Source organism: Neovison vison, chromosome 2 (genome assembly GCF_020171115.1).
Source record: "Neovison vison isolate M4711 chromosome 2, ASM_NN_V1, whole genome shotgun sequence".
Lineage (NCBI taxonomy): Eukaryota > Metazoa > Chordata > Mammalia > Carnivora > Mustelidae > Neogale > Neogale vison.
The window spans coordinates 47,729,660-47,754,926 of NC_058092.1; the positions used below are offsets into that span (position 1 = coordinate 47,729,660).

General features: G+C 35.6%; 1 protein-coding gene across 2 annotated transcripts in view; it reads right to left on the reverse strand.

The window, feature by feature from the left end:
• The window catches only part of OMA1 (OMA1 zinc metallopeptidase), an 86,043-nt gene that overhangs the window by 43,293 nt on the left and 17,483 nt on the right, over window positions 1-25,267 (reverse strand). For both annotated transcript variants that reach the window (XM_044238337.1, XM_044238336.1), the window contains exon 7: window positions 20,657-20,731. In XM_044238337.1, the coding sequence (XP_044094272.1) occupies window positions 20,657-20,731 (75 nt within the window). The remainder of the gene's footprint in view (window positions 1-20,656; window positions 20,732-25,267) is intronic.

The following is a 25,267-nucleotide window of genomic DNA, read 5'->3' on the forward strand; positions in this document are numbered from 1 at the left end:
CAGTGTATAATGACAGATTGCAGCTACACTTGTGGTGGGCAGGGCATAACATATAGATATTGAATCAGTATACTATACACCCAAAACTAATAGAACCTTGTGGATCAATTGTACTCAAATTTAAAAATTAAAAAATTAGGGGAACCTGCATGGCTTAGTGGGTTAAAGGCTCTGCCTTCGGCTCAGGTCATGATATCAGGGTTCTGGGTCGAGCCCCACATTGGGATCTCTGCTCAGCAGGAAGCCTGCTTCCCCCTCTCTCTCTGCCTACTTCTGCCTACTTGTGATCTCTCTTTGTCAAATAAATAAGTTTAAAAATCTTTAAAAAATAATTAAAAAATTAAACATTAAAATCAAAAGTTTTAAAATGAGGATAGGTTAAGGTACCCCTGGGACAACATCATACTAATATTTGCATTATAAGGGTCCCAGAGAGAGGAGAAGGAAAGATGCAGAAAACTTATTTGAAGAAATAATAGCTGAAAACTTCCCTAAGCTAGGGAAGGAAACAGACATCCAGGTACAGGAAATCATCAGAGACCCAAACAAGGTAAACTCAAGGAGGTCCACCAAGACAAATAATAATTACAATTAAAAGATAAAGTGAGAATCTTAAAAGCTTCAAAAGAAAAGCCAATAAGTTACATACAAGGAGAACTCTATAAGGCTACAAAGTGATTATTCAGAAGAACTAAGCCAGAGCAATATAGTATTATATATTCAAAATGCTATAAAGAAAATACCTACAACCAAGAATATCTTACTTGGAGAGGTTATCATTCAGAAATGAAGGAGTGATAAAGAGTTTCCCAGACAAACAAAAGTTCATCACCACTGAAGAGGCCTTACAAAAAAATGCTTAATAGTCTTCTTTAAAATGGAAAATAAAAGGCCACAAATAGAAGAAAATTATGGAAGAAAAAAATTTTACTCATAAAAATAAACATATACTTATAAGCATACATCTATATGCTGCCTATAAGAGACTCACTTCAGGGCTAAAGACACACAAAGACTGACAATAAAGGGATGTAAAAGATACTCCATGCAAAGGTAAGCAAAAAAAAAAAAGGAAGAAAAAAGAAAAAGGGGGTTACCAATACTTATATCAGACAAAATAGAATTTAAAAAGAGACAGTAATGAAGGGCATTACATAACAACAAAGGGATAAATCCAATAAGAGAATGTAACAATTGTAAATATCTATGCCCTCAACATAGGACATAGAGAGTGGGGAAAAGACAGTCTAGTTTCCTCAACAAATGATGTTGGATGGCCACACGCAAGTGTATGGCACCACTTTCTTATGGAACATACAAAAATAAACTGAAAATGGATTAAATACCTAAATACAAGACTTGAAACCATAAAACTCCTACGAGAAATCATAGGCAGTAATCTCCTTGACGTTAGCCTTAGCAATATTTTTCTGGCTATGTCTCCTCCAAGGAACTCAGAGGCAAAAATAAACTACTGAGATGACATCAAACTGAAAAGCTTTTTCACAGTAAAGGAAAGCATCAACAAGACGAAAAGGAAACCTACTGAATAGAGAAGGTTTTTTCAAATAATGTAACTGATGAGGGGTTAATATCCAAAGTATGTAAAGAACTCCTACAGTGCAACAACAACAACAAAAAAAATCCAATTAACAAAAAAGCAGAGGATCTGAAGAGACATTTTTCCAAAAAAGACATAAAAATGGTCAATGGACACATGAAAAAGATGCTCAACATCACTAATCATCAGGTTAGTGCAAATCAAAGCCACCATAAGATACCACCTCACACCAGACAGATGGATAGTATCAAAAAGACAAGAAATAGCACATGTTGGCAAAAATGTGAAGAAAAGGAAACCCATGTGCATTGTTGGTGGGAATGTAAACTGGTATAACTACTATGAAAAACAGTATAAAGGTTCCTCAAAAAATAAAGGTAGAAATAACATATGATTCAGTAATTTCACTTCTGGGGATTTACTAAAAAAAAAAAAAAGAAAAGAAAAGAAAACACCAATTCACAATAGACAAGATACAGAAGCAAATTAAATGTCCACAATAAAGAAGATATGACACATATATGCAGTGGAATATTACTCAACCATAAATAAAAAATAATTAAATCTTGCCATCCACGGTAACATGGATGGACTTACAGGGTATTATGCTAAGTGAAATAAGTCAGACAAAGATACAAAACACATGATTTCACTTAATATGGAATCTACAAAACAAATGAACAAACAACAACAACAACAAAACAGAAACAAACTCAAAAATATAAAGAACTGATGGTTACCAGTGGGGAGGGGTTGGAGGAGTAGGAAAGAAAGGTGAATAGGTACAAAATTCCAGTTACAAAATAAATAAGTCCTGAGGATGAAAAGTACAGAATAGGGAATAGAGTCAATAATATTGTAATAACTTTGGATGGTGACAGATTGTAATAACACTTAACACGAACATTGTGTAATGAATACAATCATTGAATCACACTATGTTGTATGCCTGAAGTTAAAATGGACCATACTTCAGCTAATTTTTTTTTTCATTTTAAAAATAAGCTGTATTTAGCCTGAAAAAGCAAATCATACACTATGACCGAGTAAGATTTACTTCTAGGATGCAAGGCTGATTCGCCATATAAAAATCAAGTAATGCGATACACTACATTAACAAAATGAAGGATAGAAATTATATGATCTTCTCAACAGATGCAGAAAAAACACGTGACAAATTTCAACACCTTTTCATTAAAAAAAAAAAAAGTCAACAAACTAGGAATAGAAGGCAATGACTTTAATATAATAAAAACCATATATGAAAAAAACCCTAGCAAACAACATAATCAATGGTGAGAAACAAAATTTTTCCTCTAAGATCAAGAACACTCTCATCATTCTATTCAACACAGCATCAGAACTAGTAAGAGCAATTATGCAGAAAGAAAAAGAAGAAAAAGTACACAAATCAGAAAAAAAGAAGTAAAATTGTCTCAGTTTGCAGATGGCATGATCTTGCACATAGAAAACACTAAAGATGCCACAAAAGAAAACTGCTAGAATAAATGAATTTATCAAAATTTCAAGTTACAAAACTAACATAAAATTCAGTTGTGTTTCTATACCCTAAAAACAAACTGTCTGAAAAGCATACTAAGTCAATAATGCCACTTAGCATCAAAACAATAAAATACTTAGGAGTAAATATAACTAAAAAGATCAAGACTTATATACTACAAGCTATGAAACAATGATCAATGAAATTAAAGAACATATAAATAAATTAAAGGATATCCTGTGCTCATGGATGGGAAGACTTAATGTTGTTAAAATCCCCATTGTACCCAGAGCAATCTACAGATTCAATACAATTTCTATCAATATCCAAATAGTATTTTTTACAGGAATAGAAAAAACAATCGTAGGGCCTCCCAGGTAGCTCAGCCAGTTAAGTGGCTGCCTTTGGCTCCAGCCATGAACCTTGGGTCCTGGGATTGAGCCCATGTCAAGCTCCCTGCTCAGTAGGGAACCTGCTTCTCCCTCTCCCTCTTCCCCCAATTATGCTCTCTCACTCTCTAGTTCAAATAAATAAATAAAATCTTTTTTTTAACCCTAAAATTCACAAAGAACCACCAAAGATCCCAAAAAGACAAAATAATTTTAATAAAGAAGAAGAAAGGTAAAGGTATCATACTTCCTAATTTCAAAATGTGTTCCAAAGCTGCAATAATTAAAAAATAATCAATAATTAAAACATAATTATACTGGCAGAAAGACAGATATACAGACCATCTGAACAGAATACAGAGCCCAGAAATAATCCAGTCAAGTGATCTTTGACACAAGTGCCAAAAAAAAAACAATGGACAAAAAACAGTCTCTTCATTAAGTGGTGTTGGGAAAACTGGATATTCACATATAGAACAATGGAATTGGACCTTCACTTTACACCACAGACAAAAATCAATTCAAGATGTATTAAAACCTTAAACATAGAACTTAAAACATGTGAAACTCCTCAAAGAAAACATAGGGGGAAAAGTTTCATGACATTGAAATGATTCCTTGGCAATGATTCCTTGGATATGACACCCAAAGCACAAGCAACAAAAGCAAAAACTGACACATGGGACTACATCAAACTAAAAAGCTTCTGCACAATGAAGAAAATAATTAACAGAATGAAAAGGCAACCTACAGGATGGGAGAAAATATTTGCAAACCATACAACTAATAAGGGGTTAATACTTCATACAAAAAACTCCTATATAACAATAACCAAAAAACAAATAACAATTAAAATTGGGGGGAAAAAAACTTAAATAGTCCTCCAAAAACAACATAAAAATGACCAATAGGCATATTTAGAAATCCTCAACATCACTAGCCGCCAGGGTAAAGAAAATAAAAAACCACAATGAGAGATCACCACACATCTGTCAGGATGGCTGATTTTAAAAATAAACAAGTAAAAGGGTAGGTGTTAGTGAGAACACAGAGAAGAATGGAATGGAATGTCAGTGGAATGTAAAACAGTACAGCCACTACAGAAAACAGTATGTACATTTCTCAAAAAATTAAAAATAGAACTATTATATGAGCCAACATTCCCACGTATGGGTACTTATATAAAAGAACTGAAAGCGGGATCTCCAACAGGTATCAGCATTCTTACGTTCACTGCAGCGTCACGCATAACAATCAAGATGTGGAAACAATCTAAATGTCCATCAGTGGAAAAATGGAGAAAGAAAAGTGGTATATACATACAATAAAATATTATTCAGTTTTTTAAAAAAAGGAAATCCTATCACATGCAGCAACATGGATAAACTTTGGGGATATTATGCTAAGTGAAACAAACCTAGTCACAAAAGGACAAATATAGCATGATTCCACTTATGTGAGGCATTTATTTTTTTTTAAAGATTTATTTATTTGACAGAGAGAGAGAGATCACAAGTAGGCAGAGAGGCAGGCAGAGAGAGAGAGAGGAGGAAGCAGGCTCCCTGCTGAGCAGAGAGCCCGATGCGGGACTCGATCCCAGGACCCTGAGATCACGACCTGAGCTGAAGGCAGCGGCTTAACCCACTGAGCCACCCAGGCGCCCCTATGTGAGGCATTTAAAATAGTCAAACTCACATAAGCAGAGGGTAGATGGTGGCTGCCAGGGCTGGGTACAGGGAGATACAATGTTGCTATTCAAAAGGCAGAAAGTTTCAGTTATAAAAGATGAATAAATTCTAAAGATCTGCTGTACCACCCTGTGCCTACAGTTAGTAGTACTGTATTATACAAATTAAAAATTTGTTAAGATGACAGATCTCACGTTAAATATTCTTGCCACAGTAAAAAAAAAAAAAGATAAAATGATAATTATTTATCAAAATTATAGATCAATTATAGATCAAAATATAAATATTTAGAAAATAAATATTCAGTTCATCACAAGCCTAACTCACTTGCCTCAATACAAATTATGGCAGGGGTGCCTGGATGGCTCAGTTGGTTGAGTATCCAACTCTTGGTTCTGGCTCAGGTCACGATCTCAGGGTCCTGTGACTGAGCCCTGTGTTGGGCTCTCTGCTTGGAATGGAGTCCACTTGAGATTTTCTCTCTCTCTCCCTGTGCCCCTCCTTCTACTTGCATGCTCTCTTCTCCCTCTCTAAAATAAATAAATAAAATCTTTTTTAAAAAAAAGGTAAAGTAAGGAACTTGTGTTTACCAAGTGTCCGCAAGTACATTAAGAAAAAGTGGATAATTTCTAGACTGGGTTTTCTTCTTAAAATAGAACTAGTTATTGTCAGAGTTAACCAGGGTATAAGAAAATTTCTCTCAGCAAAATACATAGGTCCCGGAATACTTTTTGAGGCATTATACTGGGACAATGGGAAAAGGAGAAACAAAAAGACTGGGTTCAAAATACCATTTGTTTTATTTAACTAATAATTACTTACATGGAGCTAAATGCCAGGTATTGTTCTAAGCATATGACAAATATTAACTAACTGAATCATCATAACAAACTTCTGAGTTAAGTACTATTATTACACTCATTTTACAGATAAGAAGAAACCAAGACCCACGAGGTCAAATAATTTGTTGAAAATAACATAACCAGTAAGTGACAGAGTTAGGATTTAAACACAAGTAAAATGATTGAAGTGTTTGTGACCTTGGGCCAACAGCTTAGTCTCCAAGAGTCTCAGATTCATCTATAAAAATGAAACGAGAGCAGGGGTTCATTAGGATTAAATGTGATAACTTTTATAAAGTAGTCAGTCCAGATCCAGAACACAGTGGATACTATTTCTACTCTTACTTTCCCCTGGTGAGCAACCAATATTATAGGATATTAGGTTTGGTCATAAGTGATGATATCACAAATTTACAACTAAAGAAGGATTAAGTTTAATTATCAACATGCATGAATATGCATTAAGGGACATATTAATTGAAAAAGAATTTGCTTCTATTCAATTAGAAACTCAGTGGGATATGATATTCATAAGAGTACAATAGTAGAAAAGCTATGCTTCTATTTGAACATTTTCCAATGCCAAAACAACACTGGAAAAAATGTATAAATATATCCAGACCCAGTATATCCTACCTGTAGCCAAAATTTTCATTAAAAACGTAACAATAAAAGCATCTCTGAATTTTGCTTTACATTCACCGAGACTCTCCAACAAAACTCCTGTCAGCGATAACCCTAAGAGGTAAAGTCTGACATTAGCAGTTCAGAGTCATTTTTTAGAAAGCCATTAACAGTTTACACTTGTCTCAGTCCTTGTGACATCCTCGCCTGTATTTCACAGACAAGTGGTTGGTAAAAGAGCTATCTGAGATAAAACTACAAAGGACTATGGCACAAGGGTAGTTTGGCTCCCAGAGGTAGAAGAACACACTGAGGCTATTTTAAGATACCATTTAAAAAGACCAAACATAAACCTGATGATTCACATACCTGTACCCTGGGGCAAATAATATGTTATATGTTACTCAAAAAAAATTAAAAAAAAAAAAAGACTGAACAGATTTTTTTAAAATGGCGATCTTAGAGGTAGTGCGGCAGAAAACCGAAATTGTTCCTGGTGCATTAAAATAACTGTAGAAAGTTCCACTTCATAAACAAATGTACCATTGTTGAAAAATCTTGCTATCTGTGAGACCTTTGTCAGGTTCCTTGGTTTCTCTATCCCTGAGTTTCATCTGTAAGATAAGGATAATAACACCTATTCTTCACAGGGTTGTTATGAAAATTATAGAGTTAACACACGCAAACACATGCACGTGCCCTGCACATAGAGATGTTAGTTTACATTACTGCCATTTGTTGTCACTATCATCATCAGTGTTATCAGCACTACTGTCATCACTGTCACCACCAACTGCCAGGAAACTGGTTCTCCCCATCTCTCACTTTCATAAATTCACTGTCCCAATACCTCTGATGGCATCACTCACTAAAGCTCACTTTACCGTGGAACCCATTTCTTGTATAAACAACATTTTACAGTCAATATTACAACCATTCTCAATATCTGCCAATCCCTCTCATTAAAAACAAAACAAAAGAACCTTGACTTACCAAAACCATTTTATATGCCATTTTATATGCCCTAACAAAGAGAAGTAGGAAGACTTGTATCATTTTGTTAATTCATTTCATTTTAAAGTTTTTTTGCATCTTTTGATTGCCAACATGTCAGTTTATCAATCAATACAATAAAGTTTTAATAAATTTTCATGTACATATTTTCCCCCCCATCCTCAAGTTTTATCTTAAGATTCAACATTTGGAGCTAAAATCATTGCAACTAAAAAAATGAAATGAATACACAAAACCTTGTCTCATTTATCTAGGTGATACAATGAAGTTCACGCTTTATGGAAATCTACATTGTAACACACTTAGTAAATGAGATGTTCTCCCCATTTACTGTTTTTTATTCTTAAATAACTAAGCAAAGCACCTAAGATATTAGCCCAAATAGAACATAAAAATAGTGTTCTATGACAAAGGCTCAGATTACCAACTTGGAAAACTCTGAGTGAGACCTGGGCATAGGCTCTTTCTAACTAGGTGCATGTTATAGGAGAAATCACCTCTTTGGACCCCAATTTCCTTATCTGTAAAAGGAGAAGATGGATTAGATTATCTCCAACTTTCTTTCCTGTTCCAAAAGTCTATGATTTTAACCTGTTATTTACAGAAATTTTAGAATTTTTATTTTATTTTTTTGACGAAAGTAGATTCTATTACCTATTTCTGACACTAGATGGTGCTACCTGCATAGTTATTCAGGCTACTTGAAGAAACCATCTGGCAGCATCTCTGTACATCAACACTTAACAAATTTGGGGGCTCTCCAGGCCATTATAGCGGATTCAAGATCTCTGTCTCTATCCCCACCCCTGCATCCCCATTAAACACCAGTAATCTCTACTACCTAATCACTGTGATAATCACAATCACATACAGTGAGTGCCCTACTAAAAGGCGGCTCCTGCATTAAAACCACTGAAAAAAAATTAGTTTCCTTTTTCATATTTAAAAAACAGATACTAAAAAATAAAAATGACTTAGTTGTGGTGAGATCACTCATTTATGTAAATGACTGTAAAGTGTTGAATTATCTTTACAGTGACAAATTAATACACACCTACACACATAAAATCAAATACTTAGTTTGATTGTCAGCTGGTAACTGTACATCTAGTTATTATTCTCTGGGTCACACCTTAGCCCAACCAGTTTTTACCAACCCTGTATTAGTCTTTCTGATAATTTATGTAATGATAAACTAAATGTCTTATAAATGAAAAATTATAACCATAAAAATATAAACTCAAACCCAATAACAAAGCACAACTAGAGAGCACTCTAAGGGAGGCAAGCTGCCTATTTTCAGAGACCTCCTAAATAACCTGATTTTAATGAATTTTCCATATTCTGTTTAGTCATGGCCTTAAAATCTCATAAATCTAATGATACAGCATGTGACCAATAGATCCATCTCACAGGAACAGTTCCATTAACCAAGTCCATAAGATTGATAAAAAAGCAGAATATCAACTTGTTTTAAAACAGAGCTACCCTGTGACCCTGCAATTGCACTACTGGGAATTTACCCCAAAGATACAGATGTAGTGAAAAGAAGGGCCATCTGTACCCCAGTGTTCATAGCAGCAATGTCCACAATAGCCAAACTGTGGAAAGAGCCAAGATGCCCTTCAAGAGACAAATGGATAAGGATGATATGGTCCACATATACAATGGAATATTACTGAGTCATCAGAAAGGATGAATACCCAACTTTTACAACAGCATGGATGGATGGAACTGAAGAATATTATACTAAATGAAAAAAGTCAAGCAGAGAAAGTCAATTATCATATGATTTCACTTATTTGTGGAACGTAAGGAATAGTATGGAGGACATTAGGAGAAGGAAGAGAAAAATGAAGGGGGAGTCAAAGGAAGAGATAAACCACGAGAGACTATGGACTCCAGGAAACAAACTGAGGGTTTCAGAGGGGAGAGGTTTCAGCGGATGGTTACCCCCTTGATGGGTATTAAGGAAGACACGTATTGCATGGAGCACTGGGGGTCACACACAAACAGTGAGTCATGGAGGGGTGAGCCTGGGTGACTCAGTCGTTAAGCATCTGCCTTGGGTTCAGGTCATGATCCCAGGGTCCTGGGATGGAGCTCCACATCGTTGGGCTCCCTGCTCAATAGGAATCCTGCTTATCCCTCTCCCACTCCCCTTGCTTGTGTTCTGTCTCTCTCTTTTTCTCTGTTAAATAAATAAATAAAATCTTTAAAAAAAAAAATGAATCACAGAACACTACATCAAAAACTAATGATATACTATATGGTGACTAACATAATTAAAAATAAAAAAAAAAGACGTTCTCAAAAAAAAAAAAAAAAGAATATCAACTTGTTAATGTGTGGCAATAACTACTACTGCCAAAACTACCAAGGGCACAGGGCACCTGCATCCTCAATTCATCATGTTCTTTCCCTTTTAGGCATGGAACCAAGGAAGCCAGGCTATAATGACAAGGTTGCCTAATAAGGACAGAATTAGGAATAAGATAATTACATTCTGTGATTTAAATATTAAATGGCAAGAAGTCAAGAAAGTCTCATGCATCAATGTCCAAAAAGAGGATACAAGCCACAACTAAGAATCAAGTGGAGGACAAGTAAAATAACTCTCTGAGGTAGTAGTATCATTATTCCCATTTTTTGGACTAGAAAAGAGACTTAGAAAGGGTAAGTGATTTGCACACAATGACGAAAAGAGACAAGAGGTCAAACACGGGTTAGTCTGACTCTAGAGTCCAAGGTCCCAACCTCTATGCTGGGTAAGATATAAAGATATAAAATCTCTTGCCACTGGTGCTCTTGAACTCTACATTTTAGCCCAAATAATTTTTAACTCCTGGACTAAGCAATCATTACTTTTGCCTTTGAACATGCTATCCGCATGCCAAACAACCCCATCAACATCTTCACCAGGAAAACTACTACTTAGCTTTCAGATGTCTTCTGTAAATATCTTTTTCTCAGTCTAATCTCTAGGCCAAGTTCTCATTCCTAGCTAATGTTACATTTCTGCTCTCTTTTTTCAGGGGATCTTGTGTATCTCTGTCACAATACTTTAAACTATAAAAATCATTTATTTAATGTCTCTGCTTTTTACTCAAATTCTGATCTCCATAAAGGTATTGTGTATCCCTACATTCTAGAAGATGATATATACACTGAATCAATAAATAGAAATCAACATAACAGGTCAAAAAAGGTCTATGTTTATCAATGTAAGAAGTGTCACCTTGGTCTCAAAGATATCTTCTAATAGGGTTTATTAACAAATATGAAAAAGAATGTGCCAATCAAAAGTAGAATATGAAAACTCTGATGGCAAATGCTGGCCAGTGTCTACTTAAGTCTTACCTTGAGAAAGTAAATGTCCTAGCTGCCTGGACCTAACTATTATGAGAAGGGAAATATGACTGGAGTCAATGAAAACTGTAATGAGGCTGGCAGAGAAGTTCAGGTAAAATGCCAATGGTGGAGACAGAAACATACTGAGATACATTTTATAGATAAAACTACCGACACTTGGTAAAAAATTCCACATGAATGATAAAAAAGAAGGAAGTATTAAGGAGGACTCCAGATTTTTTCTAAAAGCTACTGAATAGAAAGTGGTTTATTTATTGGGGAAAGGAAGACTAGAAGTAGATGTGAGGGGAAAATCAAGGATATATTGAACATATTAGTTTTGAGATACTTGTGAAATAGAAAGAGAAATCAACAGGCAGATATTTTGGGTTTTTGTTTTGTTTTGTTTTTAATTTTTTGACTATAGCTGAAACACAGGCATATATTTAAGTATAAATGATTAGAAGACTAGTGCTCCTAGGACATTAATTGTATTGATTCTATAATATAGATCCAATTACCATTCCTATCCTATAGATGGGGAGAACTGAAGTATAGAAAGGATAAAAAGCTCACCCAGGATCACCTAGAGCTGGCAAAGCAGATCCTCAGACTTGGCCAGTCAAGTTCCTGAGCTTGCTCATTATCATTATACTACATTGCTTCTTTGGCAGCTGATACCCCCACACCATGGGGACTCCAGAAAGGTTCTGTATCTGATACTCAAGAAAAAAGGGCTCAGGTGTAAGATTCAAGTAGAGAATTAAAGAAGAGTCTCCACAATGAATGAGATAACCCCACCTCCCTCTCCTTTTCCAACCCTTAAACGACAGCAGCCAGTTTTACAGGATTCTTCTGCAAAGACACTTTACCAGCCACAGACAGGGTCTATATATATTCCATGTGGAAGTTCCCAAAGAGAGAACTAGCTCACTGCCCTATCTATCTTACAGTGGCGTCTGCTATCCCTAGGTTTGGATACCTAGGTATATACAGAGCTTCTGAAAAGTTTCTTAGTGAGTTCTTCTAAGATATGGACAATCACGAGTTACAAGTTTGGGGATGTACACACTTCCATTTATGAGACTAACTGGTACTGGATTTGACCTCCCACCACAAATAACCATAAAACCGGACAGACTACATGGGGCAAATATTTTCAGGTACCGGACAAAAGGCAAAACTAGACCGTGATTCTTGAGAAAAAGAGACACACTGTGTACTACAATTCCTGGATTTGCATCTGCTCTCTGTCTGGAGCTCTCTGCCTGCTCTCTGTCTGGTAGAACCCAAGCAGAACATGGGAAGTTTGGCTAAGCTAAGGAGTTAGAAGATAAGAGTTTAGGACTGCAAGGAGTAGTTGGAATTTGTGGGTTAAGGTACCAGAAAGAAGCTTACCCCAGAAATTGGCAGAGTTTCCTTGAGGGTACCTTAACCTAGATTTCATCAAAATTAAAAATGTTTGCTCTGAAAAAAAGAGAAAGAAAGAAAACCAAAAAACACAACACACATACAACTTTGTTAAGAAAGATGAGCCACAGACAAGGAACAACCATTTTCAAATCATATATCCAACAAATGACTGTATCCAGAATATGTAAAAATACTCCAGAGTGAATAATAAGAAAACAGACAATCCGACTAGAGTATGGAGGAGAAAAAAAACTGAACAATAATTAACCAAGAAGGAATACAAATAGCAAATAAGCACACAAAAACATTAATCAGGTTTATAAAAGATTAAATCTTCCGTAACAAGAAATCAATTGTTTAACCTACTGAGTCAAGAAATTACAAAATAAACACAGTATGTGGAAATATAGAGAGCGGTAAACAGCTAAAGAAGTTAAGGGGACTTTCACTTCCAGAGTATAAGGCGGAGGTGCAGTAAGGGCTATTATTTCCCATTGCGAGTTTACAAAACTAAACAACTTTTTATACTATAATGAAATGTGTAGCTAATCACACAAATATATAGATATTTTTAAAGGGGAGTGGTGTTAATAGTGTCAAATGTTACTAAGATAAAGAACAAGATAAACATAGAAAAGCATGCATGGGATATGACAACATAGAGACTAGTTGATCTTGAGAAATGTAACTGTGGTAGAGGGATAAGATCAGAAACAAAACTGCAGCAACAAACTTTGAAATCATACACCCTTGGGTTTGAATCATGGTTTTACCATTCTGTACCTATAAGAAGGTTACTTACACTATCTGGGCTTCAGTTCCTTTATCAGTGAGATGGAGATAATGATACTAATCACTAGTTCACAGAGTTACTAAAGGATTAGGCCAGACAATATATATAACATACTAATTATCGGTATCAGAATATAGTGTTGAATGACAAATAATGGCATTATCATCTAAACAGGTGGTATCACAGAATAAATGCTGGTATCAATATAACATCTAAGGTTCTTATACTGTTCCTCCCTTTTGATAGGAAATAAATACTTGTACTGAGATGGCATTTTTATATCCTAGGTGCTCCAGGGGTACCTGGATGGTTCAGTCGGTTAAGTATCTGACTTTAGCTCAGGTCACCACCCTGGCAGCCTGGGATCAAGCCCTGTATCCAGCTCTTTGCTCAGCGGGGAGCCTGCTTCTCCCTCTGCATAACCCCACTTGTACTCATGCTCTATCTCACTCAAATTAATAAATATTTTTCTTAACAAAGAACATTATTGCCTAAGTGCTCCATAACAAAGATATTGCCTGTATCACTATGGATCCATGACTTAATACATGTAGCAATGTTGTTTTCTCCTTTGAACCAAGTATGATGTCACAACTGGCAAAAGGTCACCTCATCCACAACACAATTATTTAGATATGCTTTAGAAAATGAAATCATAGTTGTAGCTATCCAGATACACTCTTAAAAAATAGATGGCTTGCATATTATAGATAATCAAAGGAATATCAATATTTGCTAACCTAATTTCATTCTTCTTTCTTAAATACCACAGAAAATTTATCTTACCAAGTCACCCAAAAACATAAAACTGACATTTGATCACTCAAAGTAGTAATTTCCAAACCTGCCTAAGACAGCAGAATCACTTGGAAGTTCCTAAACATATTCAGATTCAGGGTTTCATCATCCTGCTACTGATCCAAGTGTGGGGCCTAGAATATATATTTTTAAAATCTACCAAGAAAAACATTAAGAAAAAAAGGCCATCTTCAAAAGAAGAAATAGTCAATAAAAATGAAACAATATTCTCAACTTTACTACTAGGCAAGAGAATGCAAATATTTAAAAGCAATGAGATTCCATTTTTTGTCCAAATTAACAAAAATTAAAGATATTGAAAACAGGGCTGATGCAGGTATTTTAAAAAAGGGTATTGCGATGTGTCACTGGTTACGGTTTGCCATAACATTCTGTAATAACAGGAAGTATCTTTTAAAAACAAACAGAGCAGGGCCAGCAACCCCCCCTACTGCTATGTAAGTGCAAGGAACATAAGGATATGTGAATAAGGATGCCAACTACATTTGAGACTGTTCTTGTTTCTTGAGAAAGGCTTGTATTGCTATTTGTTTTTCTCTTAGGACTGCCTTTGCTGCACCCCAAAGATTTCGAACAGTTGTGTTTTCATTTTCATTTGTTTCCAAGAATTTTTAAAATTCTCCTTTAATTTCCTGATTGACCCATTCATTCCTTAGTAGGATGTTCTTCAGTCTCCATGTATTTGAGTTCTTTCCAACTTTCCTCTTGTGATTTTTTAGTTCTACTTTCAAAGCACTGTGGTCCAAAAATATGCAGGGAATGATCCCAATCTTTTGGTACTAGTTGAGACCTGATTTGTGATCCAGGATGTGGTCTTCTCTGGAGAATGTTCCATGTGCACTAGAGAAGAATGTGTATTCTGTTGCTTTGGGATGGAATGTTCTGAATTTATCTGTGAAGTCTACCTGGTCCAGTGTGTCATTTAAAGCCTTTATTTCTTTGTTGATCTTTTGCTTAGATAATCTGTCAATTTAGTGAGGGGGTGTGAAAGTCCCCTACTATTATTGTATTATTGTCAATGTGTTTCTTTGATTTGGTTTTTAATTGGCTTATATAAGTGGCTGCTGCCATACTAGGGGAATAGATATTTAAAATTGTTAGATCTTCTTATTGGATAGACCCTTTAAGTATGATACAGGGTCCTTCCTCATCTCTTATTATAGTCTTTAGTTTAAAATCTAATTTATCTGATATAAGGATTGCCACCCCAGCTTTCTTTTGATGTCCATTAGCATGGTAAATGGTTTTCCACACCCTCACTTTAAATCTGGAGAAGTCTCTGAGTTTCTTGTAGACAGCATATTGAAGGGTCTTATTTTTTTATCCATTCTGATACCCTGTCTTTTGATTGGGGCATTTAGCCCTAATTTACATTCAGGGTAACTATTGAAAGATATGAATTTAGTGCCATGTATTACCTGTAAGGTGACTGTTACTGTATATTGTCTCTGTTCCTTTCTGGTTTATGTTACTTTTAGGCTCTCTCTTTGCTTAGAGGATCCCTTTCAATATTTCCTGTAGGGCTGGTTTGGTGTTTGCAAATTCTTTTAGTTTTTGTTTGTCCTGAAGATTTTTATCTCCCCTTCTACTTTCAATGACAGCCTAGCTGCATATAGTATGAAAGAAATTGAGGAAGACACAAAGAAATGGAAAAATGTTTCATGCTCACGGATTGGAAATGTCTATGCTACCAAGAAAATGTGAAAATGTGAAAATGTCTATGCTACCAAGAGCAATCTACACATTTAATGCAATCCCTATCAAAATACCATCCACTTTTTTCAAAGAAAAGATTTCAGTGAAATCTGTTAAATTCTAAGCAATGAAGAGCCAGAGGCTGAGAATACAAGTAGAACTCAAAAGAAATCCAAGTAGAGAAAGAGGTGACTAAGATGAGTTTTCAGCCATCCAGCAGGGCTAGAGAGCCAAAACTTACAAGTTAGGCTTGACAAGGCAGCCAAATTTGAGAAGCTAAGATTTGAAGGATAGGAGGGCAAAGACACCACTGGATACCAGTTCAACAAGGCATCTTATTAATTCTTAAGCTGCACAGGGCACTTTTTAAAACAAAAAGTTGATGAAAACTGAACAGAGATTTCAATAGTCTCATGGTGCTAGTGAATCAAAAACTGAAGTTCAAAAACCACTACACAGGAGGAACTTAGTAAATACTCCATGCCTTCAGCATACCTCCCTGTACAGCAATACTCTTATAAATGAAGGTGAGTACAGGTAAATTGAAACTTATGAAGACCCAGCTCAGGCTCTGACTGACTGAAATAATCTGCTCTATTCTAATTGTCCTCCAGACTAAGGGAGAATCACCTACAATGGATGAAATTATCATTCAGAGCCAATAGTTCTGTGTTCAGTGGTTAAGCCAGTGTCCTGGGATCAAGCCCCGCATTGGGCTTTCTGCTCAGCAGGGAGCCTGCTTACCCCTCTTTCTCTCTGCCTGCCTCTCTGACTACTTGTGATCTCTCTCTGTCAAATAAATAAGTAAAAATATTTTTTTAAAAAATACAATAAAATTTAAAAGTCAAAGATGTGTCTAATAGCAGAATGGACATAGCTGAAAGTAGGATTAGTGAGCTACAAGACAGTTACAGATAATATACAAGCTGAAACATGTGTTATCTATGGGAAAGAACCACAAGACAGATCTGCTAAAAACATCAAAAAACTAATAGTCAAATTATTATAATCTTAGGTATTAGCATATCCCAATTATCTGTACTATTCTAGAGGGTGATAGTTCAGGAGTGAATACAGCTTGAACTTATTCATGTTTAGAGGGTGTCTGAAATTAAGATCTAAGCAGATCCATCTACTTAGACCCTCAACGTGGCCCTAACGTAAACTGCTTAAAAAAACTGGATCCTAAATATTACAGCTGGTGAAGTTCTGAAGCATGTCCATATTCAAGTGGAGATCCAAGAAGCCAAACTGAAAGAATCTTTGAAAAGATTCATTTATTTATTTTGAGAGAGAGAATGAGAGGAAGAGAGGGAGAAAGAGTGGATGAGCAGGGAGGAAGGGCAGAGGGAGTGAGAATCTCAAGCAGACTCTCCACTGAGCCCTGCACGGGGCTTGATCCCACAACCCTGAGATCATGAACTTAGCTGCAGTTAATGACTGGATGCTTAACTAACTGAGCCACCCAGGCACCCCACAAAATTTTTTTTAAAAAGCGCTACCTTGAAGATTATGACTTAAACTTTAGAAGAACTAAGGTGATTGGCAGTGGAAGGAATCACAGCATGTGTAACTACTTAACTAAAACTGTATTAATTTTTGAATCAACAAATAAACCAAATATATCTGAAGAATGCAGTATCCTTCAGACATTAAAAATATAGTAAAGGTAACAAACTGACGGTTGCCAGTGGAGAGGGGCAGGAAGTGGCAGCAAAATAGATGAAGGAGCTGGAGAAACGGGCTTCCGGTTACAGAATGATAAGCCACAGGATGAAAGGTACAGCTTAAGGAATACAGTCAACAGTACTGTCACAGCATTGTATGGTGACAGACGGTAGCTACACTTACGGTGAGCATAACACATGGAGTTGTCAAATCCCTGTTTTTTTTAAATATTTTTTTATTATTTATTTATTTGAGAGAGAGAGTGAGAGAGAGAGAGCATGAGAAGGGAGAAGGTCAGAGGGAGAAGGTCAGAAGCAGACTCCCCATGGAGCTGGGAGCCCGATGTGGGACTCGATCCTGGGACTCCGGGATCATGACCTGAGCCGAAGGCAGTTGCTTAACCAACTGAGCCACCCAGGCGCCCTCAAATCCCTGTTTTGTACACACAGAACTAATGTAATATTGTGTGTCAACTATACTTCAATTAAAAAAACAACACAAAATGCAAATATATATGTATATTAAAAAACTTTATACCAGTAATGTTTAGAATTTAAACAAAACATACATTTCTAGAAAAACAAGATTATAAAAAAAGTGACACAAAACTGGGGCACCTGAGTGGCTTAGTCGGTTAAGCCTCCAACTCTTAATTTCAGCACAGGTCATGATCTCAGGGTCATGAGATTGAGCCCCGCACTGGGCTCTGCGGTCAGCAAGAAGTCTACTTCTTTCCTTCTCTCTTCCTCTGCTCCTCCCCTCACTCATTCAATCTCTCTAAAATAAATCTTTTTTTTTTTTTTTTAAACCTGACACGAAACAGGAAAATGTGAATTAGTTCTTATCTGTTAGAAAGACTGAATCTATAACTAATGACCATCCACAAAGAAATCTGCAGGCCCATACAGTTTGACCCGTGGAATCTCCAAACATTTAAAAATAAATATTACTAATATTACACAAATACTTCCAGAGAAAAGAAAAAAAAAACAAAAAAACTTCCCAACTCATTTTATAAGGCCAACATAATCTTGATACCAAAACATGACAGGACATTACAAGAAAAGAAAATTCCAAATTGGTATATCTTATGAATATAGATACAAACATTCTAAGCTATATGCTAGCAAACCAACTTCAGTAATATGTGGAAAGGATAATATAACTGATAAAATTATATTTTAAAATAACAAGTTGTCATAATGTGTAAAATAATTTCAAAATAACAAGTTGTCCTAATGTGTAAAATAATAATCAATGTAGTTTGTCACATTAACAGATTAAAGGAGAAAAACTATATATTCATCAATACAGAAAAAGAATTTGATAAACTTAAACAGTTACTCATAATTTTAAAAAACTCTTAGCGTATAAGGAATAGAAGGGCAACTCTTCTAAAAAGTCAAATTTAAAACAAAAACAAAAACAAAAAAAGTTATAACAGACACCAGAATGGTGAAATACTGAATGCCTTCCCCCTAAAGTCATGAAGAAACAAAAGTGCTCACTGCTCACCCTCAACGCTGTATTGAAGTTTCTGGCCATTGCAGTATGATAAAAAAGAGAAAGTACATAGATTGGAAAGGAAGAACTAAAGTTGTCATTATTCATAGGTAACACAAATGTGTATATATAAAATCTAAAAGAATCTACACACTATTAGAATTAAGTGACTTTAGCAAGGTTGTTGGATACTAGTTCATTTACAAAAAAACAAAATGCACTTCTATATATGAGGAAGCTTATTTCTTCAATGACACTTTATGATAACATCAAAAAATGTCTAACACTTAGCAGTACATTTAACAAAGGATTTGTAAGTCCTATACACACACATACACACAAACCATTTGGAAACAACACTGAAATTACAAGAATATCTAAATAAATAGACATATCACTCATGGGCTGGAAGACTCAATATTATTGACAGTAGTCAATTGTCCCCAAATTCACACAATTCCAATAAAAATCCCAAGCACGTTTTTGTATAGGCATGTGATTTGATAAGCTGATTCTGACATTTATATGGAAAGGAAGAGAACCTAGAATAGCCAAGTCAATTTTGCAGAACCACACTGGAGGACAGCAGTTATCAGATATTACAGCTTACTACAAAGCTACAGTTGACAATGTGGTATTGGCTCAAAGACAGATAACAGGCCAGTAGAATACAATAGGGAGTCCAGAAATAAACTTCTCTATAGCCTCCCACATTTATGACAAAGAGACACTGAAGTATAGTGAAGAAAAGATAACTCTTCAATAAACAGTGCTGAGGCTATTAGATATCCACATGGGGGAAAAAGTATCCTGACCTCTTCCATATATTATTTTTAAAAGGCAATAAAATAATAAGCTTCTTGGAAATAAAACAGTAACAACTTATTGAAATAGGCAAAGATTTCTTAACCAGAAAACAAAACACACTTATATTAAAAGGAAAATTTCACAGACTGTAGTACATTGAAATTAGGAAACTCTTATTACAGCCAATCTGTGGCCCACTACTTGGGAACCTCTTAATCTATACAGTCAGATAATTTACTCAATTCTCATTATGTAACATTCACATAACTACTTTTGCTTTTGTGATGGATAGTATCTTCATTTATGAAATTAAATCCATAAAACTCATAATAAGAACTTCAAATAATAGTGATTTCTAACAGCTAGGATTTTTAATAACTACTGGAAACTCAACAAGGAATCAAGTACAATTTGAATTTAATGTACCAAGTGGCATTGTTTTTTACTTATTTCTAAAAATGCAGTTTTACTTCTAATATTAAATTCTACTAATAATACTGTTATCACAGATGATAAAAATGGCAGGGAGGCACCCAGTGCCCTATAAAGGAGACATGAGCAAAAGCCAACTTAAATCATAGTAAAGGCCCAGAGCTGCTCTCTGACTAGGCAAGATCAGTCATTTGCTGCAACAACAATAATCTCAAAGATACAAAGTAATAAGCCTGTTCTTCTGTTTATTTAAATTATAAAATCAGGTGGTTCATCTAGGATCATAGCTACAATAGAACAAACCTTTCTTTGAGTGGGGAAAAACAATTATACATTATTTTACTCAGAAAAGCCCTTAGATAGGCAAGAAAGGGAGAGAAGTATAACAAAGATAGTATATCACCTTCTAGAATGCACAAATTTAAAAAGGTATTAATGAAAAATTTCATACAGTCCAACTCTCATTCTCTGCTCATGCCACAGCTCATAAAGACAATGTACATTTATCTTCTGCTGTGCGAAGGGCACTGTGTTTTCTCAACTACCAAGCATTTACCTTTGCAGCAAGCTGTAGTCCAATTTTGTCAGCTTCAGCCTCTAATGTTCTACTGTACGGTCTATCAAACATATACTAAGAAAAAATAAGAAAGAGAAGCTCCATTAAGGATATTTATTCCATAGTAAAAGGAGTAACAAAATGCAATTTTTGAAATTAATTTCATGGAGCATCTAGGATAAAAAGTTTTTATGCTCCCCATGATTAACATTTAAAGAACACTATGATATAAAACAAAGTGCAGCTTTATTTCCTCCATCATAGATTAATATTTTAAAACATGAAAAGAATATTAAAAAAAATTATGCCCACAGACTTCTGGAGACTCTACAGTATCACATGGAGTACAGCAATCCCCCTTACCCACGACTTCGGTTTCCATGGTTTGAGTTACCCACAGTCAACAGGGGTCTGGAAGCAGACGGTCCTTCTGACGCACAGTCAGGTCTCTAGCAGCCTAGTGCTACACCACAACGCCTACATCATTTACCTCACTTCATCCCGTCACATAGGTATTTTACATCTCACATCATCTCAAGAAGTTGATGCAGTACAATAAGATATTTTGAGAGAAGTCACACTCACATAACTTTTTTTACAGTATGTTGTTATAACTGTTCTATTTTATTATGAGTTACTGTTGTTAATCTTTTATTGTGCTTAACTTATAAACTTTATCACAGATATGTATGTACAGGAAAAAACACAGTATATATAGGATTTGCTACTATCTGAGGTTTTAGGCCTATCCACTAGGGGTCTGGAATATATTCCTCGCCTTACACGCCATGGATAATGGGGTAGGAGTATTACTGTACAGGTATCCCCCATTTTCCAAAAGTTTGCCTCACATTACTTTGCTTTTACAAAAGACCTACATTAGTACCTGTTTTCACTAACCAAAAAAAATCCAAAGAGTATGTTTACTTTTATGAAAAAAAAGCCTAAAACCAAAGTGATATAACATGAACTTTCAGAAAGCAGTAGATACCTGCACTTCTATTTTCCCAATTATAATCTCTACCTACTGTGTAGAGGATCCCCTAAAGAAACCTCATTAATGTAAGTTTTAGTATTTTGATCATTTTGTTCTTACAGTTTTAAATATTTTTTTAAATTTTATTTATTTGAAGAGAAAGAGAGAGCACAAGTAAGCAGAGCAGCAGACAGAGGGAGAAGGAGAAGCAGACTCCCCAATAAGCAGGGAGCCTGACACAAAACTTGATCCCAGGACCCTGGGATCAGGTCCAAAGGCAGATGCTTAATCAACTGAGTCATCCATGTGCCCCAGATCTCACATTTTTAAAGAAAACTGAAAAAATATAGCTAGATAATAACCACTGATACTACCAGAGAATTTATTTCAGTTAGAAAATTAACCATAGAGCAGACTATTCTTTCTTTGATAAATTATCTTAATGCTATCTTTCTCTGCTAAGTATTGATTAGTTAGGGAAATGAAATTTTCTTTCAACTTCAATAAAAAAATACAAATAGATATCATAATTTTAACTTTCCTAATTACTTGTATTTATGTGAATGCTTTCCAGTTAAATTCTAATTTTCAGTAAGTACTAAAATTTGTATGCGATGGATCAATAGGCAGGACTTTTGAGAACAGAGTTATTAATAGAGGAAACACTTTTTCAGAGGTAGCTACATGTCAGTGATGTCTAGAAATAATATAATCAATCTAATCCATAGTACATGGACTACTAGATATGACTTTCTTCCTTCTCAATCATGTCTTTTTTAGGCTGTTTAACTGTATTGTATCATGTCATCACTCTCAATGAGCAGTCTGCAGGGGTCCATCAAGTCTACTGATAGCATAACTGGTTAAAAACATGGGCTTTAAAGGACAGAAACTTACATTAAAGTCCAAATGCTGACACTTACTAACTGTGAACCCCTGGCTAATTGTTTAACCTCTCTAAGCCTGGTAGCATCATATGTAAAATGGAGTAGCAACAGCACCAACCTCCTAGGGTTGCAGACAGGATAAACTGAGGAAATAATAATACAGCGCCTATTTAATGAGTCCTTACTTTGTACTGGGTACTACACTAAATGCTTTATAATCACTGGTTCTCAACTGAATATGATTTTGTCCCCCAGGGACATTTGGAAATGTTGGAGACTTTTTTTTTTTGAAGAGAGAGAGTGCACACAAGTGGTTTAGGGGCAGAGGGAAAGACAGAATCTTAAGCAGGCTCTACACTCAGCATAAGCCTGATGTGGGGCTCAATCTCATGACCCTGAGATCATGACCTGTGCCAAGAGATCATGATCTGAACCAATCAGGATCAAGAGTCAGACACTTAACTGAGCCACCCAGGCACCCTTGGAGACATTCTTGATTTTCACAACTGTGGGGGAGGGCAGATGTGGGTGAAAGTACTACTGGTATCTATCTAGTGGGTAGAGGTCGGATGTTCAGAGCAGATGTTTAGAGGCTAAACATCCTACAATGCATGGGACAATTCCCCACAACAATTATCTAGTCCAAAATGTCAACAGGCTTAGATTGAGGGATCCTACTTTAAAATGCATCTTAGGGGCAACTGGTTGGCTCAATGGGTTAAAGCCTCTGCCTTGGGCTCAGATCGTGATCCCAGGGTACTGGGATTGATCCCCACATCGGGCTCTCTGCTCAGCAGGGAGCCTGCTTCGTGCCCTTTCTCTGCCTGCCTCTTCCCCTACTTGTGATCTCTGTCAAATAAATAAATAAAATCTTCAAAAAAATAAAAATAAAATAAAACAAAATGCATCATTAAACCCACAATTGTGCTCTGAGTTAGCCAGTAATATGTCAATTTACAGATGAAGAAACTGAGACCTATAATTAGTGAAGTAATCTGCCTAGGTTCTATAGAATTTAGGTCTAACAGAGCCTAAATTCAAATATAGGTCCATCTGCTCACAGCTAGTATTCTTAACCCCATACATAATTAATCTAGTGTTTATCCTAATACCTAACATATGGTAAGTAACCCATAAATCTTATCACTAATAGCTTCTAAAACCCTACGTGGTAGTACTCTATGTGGGCTACTATATTATACCTAAATCTTTTAAAATTACAAAAATGTGACTCCCCAATGGTTATGTGAAGACCCCTATTTCTTCTTTTCTCTGACAAATGAATGTCAGCAATTCCCCCTCCTTTATGACTTCACTACCCACATCCCTTCCTGCTCTCCAATCATAAGGAGCAAAGCTGTCTAGAGAAACTTTTCCTCATCACCAAAATTACTGGGGCAGTCTTGATTTAGGGAAAAAGAGCTCAAAAGAAGTAATCCTTACTTTATTTTTAGTTTAATTATTAAAGAATTATATGAAGTAGCCCGATTCATGAAGTATTTCAAGGGAGAAACAGCTACAAGTTATCTTTCTTATGACAAAATCTTCAGAGTACATTACAGAAAAAAGCTATATACTGATAAATGAGGGGAAAATCACATTAACTCCTTTGACTTCCCAGCATACCAATAAAAGAAATAAAATTCTAAATATGAGACCCTATAACCTAAGTAATTACAATTCTTTTTTTTCCTTTTAAGAACCTTTATTTCAATGTAAATGCAGCCAGAGGATACAGTAACACTGAATACAAGACTTAGTTATCCAATTTCAAAAGCATTTTGTCTCATTTTACACATTAGATTTAAACAGCACCCAGATGGCACAATGATGGGTCCTCCACAAATCATTAAATAAACAAATAACAGATTGTTCCTGAATAACCAAACCTCCCAGGACAAGAGAAAATATATGAAAAAAAGATGTAAAACAAAATAATTAATCGTAGTTAACAAAGCAATTATCAAGATTGCAAGACCTACTTTCAGTAGTGAAGTGTTCTGAACAAAATGAGGACGCCAATAAATTTTACAAGGATTATCAACATACATAAGTACTAAAATGAAAGTTAACAAACACCTAATAAGATTATCCTTTCAGGGGCGCCTGCGTGGCTCAGCTCAAGTCATGGTGTCAGGTTCCTGGGATGGAGCCCCACATCGGGCTCTCTGCTCAGCAGGGAGCCTGCTTTCCCCACCCTCTCTGCCTGCCCCTCTGCCTACTTGTGATCTCTGTCTGTCAAATAAATAAATAAAATCTTAAAAAAAAAAAAAAAAAGATTATCCTTTCAGTATTTTCCAGGTAATTTTAATTTAACTGGGAGTAAAGAGACAAGGGTGGTAAAGCAGGTTCAGCAACACTATAGCCCATAAAAATTTACAGGTTTTAAGAGTTTCCCATCAGAATGCAAATATTTGGGGAAAGGGAAAGTCATAGTAAGTACACCACAGTCACTATGAGAGACAAAACTGAAAAATCTGAAGGTAAAGTGATAGAGGAAAGGAAAGGATTTGTGACCAGGTTTTCTCTCCTTTAGACCAATAACTTTGTACCTCACCCCCCCACATACAGTACTGTGTTAGCCAAAAGTTACTAAGCCCTTGTAACACATCTATTCCCCATGATTTAAGAGATGTAGTATCTTCTAATTGGAATGCTCATTATTAAGAACATCCCCTAAAGGGACACCTGGGTGGTTCAGTTGGCTAAAGCCTCCGACTCTTGATCTCTCATAGGTCATGGTCTCAA